The 10,290-nt window shown below is 34.8% G+C and overlaps 1 protein-coding gene across 1 annotated transcript; it reads left to right on the forward strand.

The window, feature by feature from the left end:
• Positions 1 to 17: 17 nt before the first annotated feature.
• LOC126824656 (secretion-regulating guanine nucleotide exchange factor) lies at positions 18 to 10,290 on the forward strand. The gene is made up of 10 exons (XM_050553955.1): positions 18 to 217; positions 971 to 1,103; positions 1,833 to 2,000; positions 2,765 to 2,847; positions 4,426 to 4,510; positions 4,947 to 5,048; positions 6,698 to 6,760; positions 8,156 to 8,320; positions 8,734 to 8,886; positions 9,467 to 10,290. Exons 1-10 carry the CDS (start codon positions 143 to 145, stop codon positions 9,631 to 9,633), a joined length of 1,194 nt encoding a protein of 397 aa, XP_050409912.1. The 5' UTR covers positions 18 to 142; the 3' UTR covers positions 9,634 to 10,290.

Below are 10,290 nucleotides of genomic sequence, written 5' to 3' on the forward strand. Positions count from 1 at the left end.
AATGTTATCTAGAAACGCTTTATTAAATACCGAACAAATTACTAGACAGTTGATTCACGGAGGGTGTGCGACTGATAAATGGATCGGCAAAGCGTGGTCGAGAAACTGTCAATAATTAAATACACGTGAGACTCATGTGAAGATGAAAATGACCACAACGAAAGATAGTTGTGCTTCTAAAACGCCCACTGACCAACCCAACAAGATCCTTTGCTGGGTAAGTTTCGACTGAAACTTAAAAAAACAACATTTAAGTTAATGACAGTCGATCGATACGAGAGACAAATTTAATCGATAAATTAGGTCATGTGACATACTGACATGAGTATATTGTTGACAAACATCAAACTACACGTGGTCCAGATGAGGGTCGATTTTGGCGCCATAACGGTGAAGCAGGCTTTTCGAATAACACTATCTTTAATAGCGATAGATACTCCCGTAGCCTATAACTAAACAAGCCTACATGCTTTGGCCCTTTTAAAACAGTCATTATTATCATAGACATTATTATGTAAATATATACAGCATGGGTCTCTAGAAAATGAACCCCGAATTGATGAAATGACTATTTGAAGTAGGCCTAAACACCACATTTTCTCATTTCACGTTGGGTAGCCTATTAGATTCAGGCTATATTATAGTTATAGTACAGAAAATAGAAACATTTGGTAGGCCTATTAAAGACCGAGTTTAAATATAGGCCTATTTTTTTTTATTCAACTCGTTTGTGAGACATTCCCAATAGAGCATAGTTCAGGTTTTCAAAATGTCTATGTAATGGAGCCTTTATAGATGAAACAAACAATTTTTTTTTTTTATTCAAATGGTATTTTACTGTTTCTGTTTATAGCTTACCGTTATCTGAAATTAAAAGTATTAAATTCTTCATTAAATACATAAAAAGTAACCATCCACTATGCTAGTCCAACTGTACAAACAACAAATTGAAATTTTATTGTTATTACAGGGAGCTAATAGTTATGGTCAGTTAAGTCTGGGTAATAAAGATGATCAGTTAGAACCAATACCAATAGCAAATTTACAAGACACAAATATTTTATATATAACTGGTGGGGGTGGACATTCTTTAGCAATTACAGGTGAGCTTTAGATATCAGGACCAATGTTTTGGGAGTTGGGTGGTCTATAAAGAATGGTTTAATGCATTCGTTTTACATAATCATAAGGTTTGTCGATGAGTCTAGTAGCATGCTTTCAATCCCACATTTGTATGTGACAATAGTACCGGTAGTATCTCCTGCCTAAACTTGTGGGTTTTCAATGAGTCCTCCAGTTTCCTCTGACTCCTAAGGACCCCTACGTTCAAGCAAATTATTGAAATAAAATTATACCATATGTTAGTCCCTAATTGACCTAGTTTGTGTTGAGTGGACATTAAACCCCATTTCTCTCTCTCTTATTTTATTTGGAGAGAAAAATGTGCAGCACCCTATACAATTTCTACAAGAAATAAACATTAACTACCCTAACCCTGCTTAAAAGCACTTGCAAATTGGTACATTTAAATATTGATACCCCGGTTCCTGGAAGAAAATTAGAGATAAGCAATATATGTCATAGTGGTACTACTACTATTCCTTAGACCGCCTCATACCACCTGAATAATTTGAATAGCTAGTAGGGGTATATATATTATATACTAGCCCAAAAGAGCATTATTGTATAAAACAAATATACCACTGGTTTGTTAAGGTTGACAGTAGTTAAGTGGTTGTGGCATTAGAGTCTCGACTAGTTCCATATCCTAGACTGAAATTTTAGATTGAAAGTCGTTCGGATAGAATAAAAAAAATTTTGTTGTTTTTTAGATGAGAATAAATTATTAGTTTGTGGAAGTAATAGTAGAGGACAACTTGGATTAGGTCATACAGAAGATATAACTGTATTAACTTCTCTACCAGAATTTCATAATAAACCTATAAATCAAGTTGTTGGTGGATGGGATTTTACTCTTGCTGTATCTGGTCAGCCTCAAGGTTTGTATTGAATGAATTCATCAACTATAAAGTCGACATGGGGCTGGGTGGTCGAATAGTTTATCATGTACACATTAGGTCATAAGGTACACCATTGAGTCGAGTGGCATGGTTTTGATTCCCTGCTTGTACTGGTATGTGACAAGGAGTAGGGTTGTCTGTCCAACCTTGTGGGTTTTCTCGCACAGAACCCTACCCGCAAGTGAGTTTTTGAAATAAATTGAACCATATGTTAGACCTGAAAAGACCTAGTTTCACTTAAAGATACATTATGGGAGATTAGATAATGAGTTGGCAGTTCTCACTATAATAGTTAAAAACTAGATAATGTAAAGGCAATTTGCTGAAAATTTCAGTCAAATTGATCCACTATGAACCGAGAAATAAGCGATCGAAAGTTCCGCATAACCTCGGTCATCATTACTAAAGTCGGTACGAAAAAATCATAGCCTAGATTATCCATTTAATCATTAAATAGAGAAGGAAAGTTGTGCAGCAAATCGGATCATAATCCAACAATTATCGCATGCTAGCGTTGACATCGAGAGTTGATTATGGTCTGGATACGTTAATTAATGTCTAATTAATAGTTTATACATTTCATGCCTAAAGAAAGACCTACAATAGGCAGATTTAGCTCTTGCATAATGTATGTTTAAATGAACTTTAAACCCCATTTTTCTCCCTCTCTATCAAAATTGTTAAGTGTTGCATGGCATAGAGCTTTTAGGGAGTAAACCATACTATCCTATGTAATGTTTCAGGAGATGTTTTATATAGTTGGGGTTCTAATAGTTTTAATCAACTTGGTAGATCTTCTCAACCTAACAACTTCAGTCCTATACCAGTAAGTCTCTACCTTTTGCTTTATATGGGGGGTTTGATGGCCGAATGGTTAGTGCGTGCGCGCTGTATCATAAAATCTGTCATTGAGTCAACTGGCATGGTTTCGATTCCCCGGTTGTACATGACAAGGAGTAGCGTCACCTGTCCAAACTCGTGGGTTTTCTCTGGTTCTCCCATGTCTAAAGACCCCTACACGCAAGCGAATTATTGAAATATAATTGAACTATATGTTAGTCCCGAAATGACTTAGTTTGTGTTGAGTGGACGTTAAACCCCATTTCTCTCTCTCTCTCTTTTCTTTATATATAATATGATCAGTTCTTAAACAAGTACAACTTATATTAAATTTGACACAAATCTTTTATATCTCACCAGTGCACCTTATGTTCAGGGGCGGATTGGGCAATCGGGTGATCGCCCGAAGGGCCGGTCGGAAATGAAAAAAATAATTTTGTCCAATTCGTCTAAAAAAAACTTTTCTGCTGAACATTATATGAGAGGAGGAGGGGGGGGGGTATTGGACCGGTCATGGAGTGATGATGATCATGTTGTATGTGATCGGTGACCACGCCATCACTGGAGCCTGGAATGGGCTGGAATGGACTTTCTGGGCTGGGTGTGCTGGGTGTTGTGGGCCGGAATTCGGAACCCTGCAATGGGGATTCCGAATTATATCCGAAAATTTCATCGGATTCACCCGACACTGTCGTGGTAGCTATATTTTGCGTCCAAGATCAAATTTTATTTTTATTTTTATTTCCGCCCGCCGCTCCTGACAAAAATGTCGAGGGTAACGCAATTCTCATAATTAAATTTGTGTGGCCTTATACTCGAATATTCATTATCTGAACTAATGCTATGTTCATTAATCAATATGTAGTGTGTCAAATGTTCAAGTTCGGGGTCAAGGTAAAATAATTTACCTGGAACAACAAATCCAAAATTCAAAAAAGCAGCTTTCATGAATTTCACTTTCGTCACTAGGTACCAATGTGTCTCGTGGCCTTCCATCACAGGAGGAATCAACTAGCGCTCCCGGCAACAAACATGGGACATTTTTCAATGAAAATATTCCTAGTTATTCAATATTCCTAACTGGTTAATCAAATGGTCAAAATTTTCTCAACTAGTCCCATCTTTTAACCAGTTAAATTCTCTTGACTCTTGACGATACAATGATAATACGTTAATTAATAATATGACGATATGATAATTTCACAGGTTGATGGTTGTAAATAACTTGCAGGTCGTGGTTTGGCCTAAATTAATCGATTTATGAGATATATTATTTAATCAGATATGCCACCAAATCGCATATTTGAGGTTCATTTTTCAAAATTTTCCGCGGTCAGTAAAAGGGGCCGCTCCGACACGGGAGCCCAGGCCGGTTCCCGACCCCAATCTGCCCCTGCTTATGTTTTATAAAAAAAACAACAGGTCAAGGAGGTGATTTTTGATAGCTTAAAAACATGAAAAATTAGGGGTGGAATAGCTTTGTCTTATTCCTGTGATGATTTGTAATGCTTCTGATCAGCAGTTGCTAAATTAACATTGTGATTTTTCCAATTTCTACTTCTAGGGTATTATTAGTTTACCAAGTGGCACTAAGAATGTAAAAATAAAAAATGTAACAGCTGGTCTTCGTCACTGTATGGTATTAACAGGTATTATGTAATGATACAATATTTTAACTCTCTATTTCCAGATTATTTCTTAATCATTTGCATTTAAGAATTCTTGGTAGAATTTTAAATTTATTCTATGCAAAGAGTCCAGTATACTTCAAAACCCAAAATACCCCCACCCCTTTTCCTAAATATGCCTCGGTTAACATTATTTTTATTTAGTGTTTTATTTTATTTTAACAGACCTTTATATTTTTAGGAAAGTCTGTGTACCTCTCAAGTTCCCTTTCCAATAAACTGTTTATTCTAGAAATTCTTGCTTGATAAAGCTTAGGAAGAACAAACTAGTGTTTAAAAAGAGTTACTTCCCCTTGCTGTAAAATCCAGCACACATAAAAACTGAGATGAATAATTGTTTTTTTGCACACATATGTGATTTTTAGTTATATTATCTTTAATAATTTATTTGATTTAGAGCAAGGGTGTGTGTTTACATGGGGACACGGTAAAAAAGGTCAACTTGGCTACTTATTGCCAGATAAATCAGCTCCTAAATCTGTACAACAACCAACAAAAGGTAGGATTGTAGCTAAAATATATCCATGTCTAGGGTGACCCGTGCACCCAAAATTTTTCGTACAGAAAGTTGGACTCGACACGGCGAATGTGCATGCTTCAATAGCTTGTCTCAAACTGATTTCTCGCTTACTACGCAGTATGATAATAGTCAGCGGTAGAGTTTATGAGACTATAAATAGCCATTGCACGTGCAATTCTCTTCACATCTATCAACTATTACAGCTGTAAAAAATCTATTGTTGACGATTCTGAATAGCAGTAATATTAAGCTTATTGGTTATTACAGCAGCTTTAGAAATTATGTTCTTTTTTTTTTTTTTTTAAATTGCTTTATCATTAACTGTACCGTTAGGAGTGGCATCTTTTGTTTTTTTACAAATAATATCTCTGAAATACTTGCGTTGGGCAAGAACATGATACTAGCAGTAGTTTCATTTTACTTTTACAAGGTTCTTAAAACAATTGTTGAGTTGCCCAGCGTGCATGTTTCTAAATTCAATTTCTTGTTCCAGCTTTCTGTTATGTTTCGTAAAAAAGTAGTCTTGATTATTCCGGCCTATCAATCAAACGTAGAATGGTCGGTAGACTGGTTAAGCGAGACTACTTTCAAAGCAAGGGCATGAACCTATTTTTTACTCACATGTGCCCGGATGTTATGGCCGACACTCGTACCCATCTTTCAGTGTATTATTTATGGATGATTAAATGGTCATAGCTTATTAAGCACAACATGACCATTTATTTAGTGACAATGATTGAAGCTGATTTAAGGCTTGGTGTATATATAAATGTTGTGGTGTAATTGTCGAGATATTTGGAGATATTTATTTATGGTGGGGCACTTTGCTGCAAAAGGAATCTTAAAATGTCTTTCAAAGATTGGGAAAGGGAATGGGGGAACCAAGCACAAAATTCTCAAAAAATCCCATCATTATTTTAAGAAAGCTTCAACATCCTTCACTCATTAAATTTACCAGTCAGACTATTTTGTGAACACATACAGACTGTAACAGATTTATTTCATTCAAATTTGGTGGGAAGCATTAGGGTCATGATATTCAATGTTCTTTGATATTCGATGACACCCTTTTAACAAAAACCTTGCGAATGTAATAGATGCTATAGTTTTTAACAGATTCTTTTCAAATTTGTGGCCCTTCAACATACTGCGACTTCAAATTCCAGAGTTTTTCCCCTTTGCTGAAATATCAAATTGAGTCAATATCCAAATTTTAGGATAAGCTGCTGTCAAGACATAACTGCTGTGTTGGCGTATTCACACATGTTGTGCTTTTAGCATATAGAACTTTGACATTACAATTCGTAACATGATTAGGTCATTTAATAAAGCGACTAAAGAAAGGCCACATGGAAACACGCTTGTTTTGCATTCACAGCAGGTCGCATGTTGAACTTTAACAACAGGTTACAAAACCATTTCTACACCAATTAAGGCATGATTAAAATGACATCCCCTTTTTGCAATGATTTCCCGATCTGGCTTTGGATTATTAAGACAGGGTATATAGTATTTATTGAATTTACTGAACAGAACTGTAAAGTCTGTTATCATTTTAGCTGTGCTACACTGATGGAAGAAGCGCTGTTTACCTATTTTCTTCTCACTCTGAGCTGTTTATTTTTCAGTTGAATTACCAGAGCCCATTATTAAAATATTCTGTGGTTCTTATTATAGTGGAGCAGTTTCAGGTAACTATAACCTTTTGTATTAAGACCACTTGACACTGATCTGTATGTAACAACTCTATCGTCTTTATTAACTTTTTAGTCTCTCTATAGCCCTCCCCCCCCTCCACCCCATCTCGATCTCCTAGGCTGTAAAAATAATGTTATTTTGCTGGCATTTTAACACGGTATAAAATCCATTTGATTCAATTAATGTTATTTAAAGTTCTGATGCGCCATATTAAGCAATAGGAATCACTTGCAAACTTCAGTATTGTGAAAGATGATGAGAATCTTTAATAGGAATCAGTTAAATAATGGTTCAATCCCGTTCAGGTGGATTAAGGTGTGAAAAATTTGATACTGACACATCGTTACTTTAAATATTTTTTGGGCCCCCAATCCTTTTTGGAAATCCTGCATAGCCACTGCATGGCTCAAGGTATATAATTAATTTTATACTTGCCAAAAGCTTGAATATTTTTCTTAAGCCTTGCATTATATAAAATAAGCTTTAAGAAACATTTATAGAAAAATATTTATAAATTAAATATGAATACTGTGTGTGTGTGATATTACTATACTTTACTACAGTTAAATATGAACACTGTGTGTGTGTGTGTGTGTGATATTACTATACTTTATTACAGTTAAAGTAGCTAAGTCTCTAACTCAATATCATCCAAAATCTTCGACATTGAAAACACAAATTATTTGTCAATTTAAAACAACATTGATGCTGTGATCTTACCGGAAAAAGATGGGCTTCTGATATCCAATATTTAAGACAAAATAAATATTTTACAATGGTACATGAATCGTGTACCATAATGCGTTTCAGCCCCAGTTCTAGCAAGAGACTGGTGGAACGAGGCTAGACATATTGCACCAAACCAAACGGCGTATGTAGACTGGAATAACCAGATGCTAGGAATTTGCATTCGATTGAGACTGCTGGCTTATTTCACGGAACATAACTGATTTGAAATTAGAGAAAAAAGGAAACGATTGAATGTAAATCTTTTTATATACATTCATATTACAGTATTATATGAGTTGCGACCCACTTGTGTTAATTTCTAGGTCCCAAATGTTAACGATTTAGCTCCTTTAAATATGAACACTGTGTGTGTGTGATATTACTATACTTTATTACAGTTAAATATGAACACTGTTTATAATACTTCAATTAAATATGAACACTGTGTATAATATAATACTTCAATTAAATATGAACGCTGTTTATAATATAATACTTCAATTAAATATGAACACTGCATGTTATATTACTATACTACAGTTAAATATGAACACTGTGTGTAATATAATACTTCAATTAAATATGAACACTGTGTATAATATTACTATACTCTACTACTGTTAAATATAAACATTGTGTGTAATATTACTATACTTCAGAACAAGGTAATCTGTATTTATGGGGATGTAATAAATATGGTCAACTTGCACATGATGTGACAATTCTAACCTCATCCAGTTTACCAATTCAAATATCAAGCCATATATTCAAGACAGGAATAAAACAAATCACCAGTGGTTGGACCCATATTTTAGTATTAACAGGTATTGAAATACAGAATGATGTCACCCTTTGATGTTGGGTACCATTATTTTGAATTATGTAGGGTCTACATTCCAATCTTCCATTATTTTATACTAGATGATATATTGGACTGGAGTGACGATTTCATTGAAATGCACATGTCTATGTTTTAAGTTGTTTAATGGTCTCAAGCAAAACATTGCGATATATATTGAAATTACACTCAGGCCCTCGTGCAGTATCAATATATTACCTAATGTCTCGCTCTTGACCATTAAACCACACCTGTTTCGTGTCAGTTTTTGTACACCTATATGGTTGTATATTGCCATCACGCTGTCCATTCATATTATAATAGAAGCTACAATATAGACAATATTAACAGGTATTATATACAAAGTTTTGTTACAATAATATGATAATATTATTTTAGATGATGGTAATGTTTATAGCTGGGGTAGAGGAGATTATGGTCAGTTGGGTAGAAAGATCAGTAGAATATGTGACTTTACGCCATCCAGAATAGACAACATGCAACCAATACAATATATAACTTGTGGTTCCGAACATAATCTAGCTATAGACAGTAAGTATATTCATGTATTCCTATATAAATAAATATCTCCCAATATCTCGACAATTATACCACAATAATTATATAAGTAACAAGTTTTAAAGGACAATATTGGTGTCAGTCTTTATCACATATGTGATAGAACTTGTTAAACACGTTCCAAATATAATTTTGAGATCATTGCTACGATAGATGTGATAGATGCGTAATCAAGGTTTCTATAACCAGTTCTATCACATATGTTATAATGACTGACATCAATATTGTCCTTTAACTTACCATCTCACATTTATAGTCCCCTAAATAAACTGTCGAAGAAATAAGACTGTTTTATATCACGATATTGATGTGGATCAAAAAAAGGACCAAAACAATTTAAAAGTATTTGTGTAGTAATGGATAATATGTGACGTGGATAATTACTTACTGATGAAGCGACAAAAATTAAGATACATTAATTCTGCGTGTCGCAATTCAGTATGCAAATCGTGAGAAATGAATCGTGATACATCGATTCAATGATATCACGCCAGCACTAGTGCAAGAAAAGTTGATTATAACAATAAACCAAATAATTTATGAATCATTTTAGGTTCAGGAAATCTACTGAGTTGGGGATGGAATGAACATGGTATTTGTGGAACTGGTGACGAAATTAATATTTATAAACCTTCCGTCCCAAATAAATTAATTGGCATTAATGTCAGACATATTGGCTGTGGTGCTGGTCATTCATTTGCAGTAGTAGAAGAGACTTGAAAGCCTACTGGAATATATAATGACCTTGTGTTTCCATGTTCGATTTAGAGTTGGCTGTAAAAGTTCTTCAGGATTTTCCGGAGTGCCTTCCCCTTGTCAGAGATAGAGAGAGAGAGAGAGAGAGAGAGAGAGAGAGAGATTAACATCCACTCGTCCACTCGACACAAACTAGGTCATTTCGGGACTAACATATGGTTCAATAATTCCCTTGCACGTAGGGGTGTTTAGCATTCAGAGGAAACTAGAGGACAGGCGGCCCTACTCCTTGTCACGTATAACGTGCTAACCATTCGGCCATCCAAACCCCATAATTTCGATGGATGTAAAGAACCATTGACAGTTGCCTATTTTCTTTAACCTGGTAAGTGCAGATCAGTAGGACGTTAATCCCCATTTCATTCATTCCATCTAAACATTCATCAGTATGTGAGAGAGTGTAGAGGTCAAATGAGCCTATAAGATCGGGCACATAGAACTTCAATATAGTGTTTGCATTCATTTGACTGGAAGGTCAGTAACGACTTTACATCTGTAAGCTTGAACAGGGTTAAGTTGAACAGTATCTATAATACGGGTAAAAATTATAGAGCTATTAATAAAGAATATAAATAAATTGTGTTGATTTCCTAATTACCTAATGTGTTAAATTATAAGCCT

Source organism: Patella vulgata, chromosome 6 (genome assembly GCF_932274485.2).
Source record: "Patella vulgata chromosome 6, xgPatVulg1.2, whole genome shotgun sequence".
NCBI classification, from domain to species: Eukaryota; Metazoa; Mollusca; class Gastropoda; family Patellidae; genus Patella; species Patella vulgata.

What these genes read in the sequence shown, in the direction of transcription:
- LOC126824656 (XM_050553955.1), top strand. Translation starts at nt 143, where the DNA reads ATGAAAATGACCACAACGAAAGATAGTTGTGCTTCTAAAACGCCCACT. An exon ending in TCACTGTATGGTATTAACAG is followed by an intron (nt 4,511 to 4,946) that starts GTATTATGTAAT and finishes TATTTGATTTAG; the next exon opens with AGCAAGGGTGTGTGTTTACA. An exon ending in CCATATTTTAGTATTAACAG is followed by an intron (nt 8,321 to 8,733) that starts GTATTGAAATAC and finishes ATATTATTTTAG; the next exon opens with ATGATGGTAATGTTTATAGC.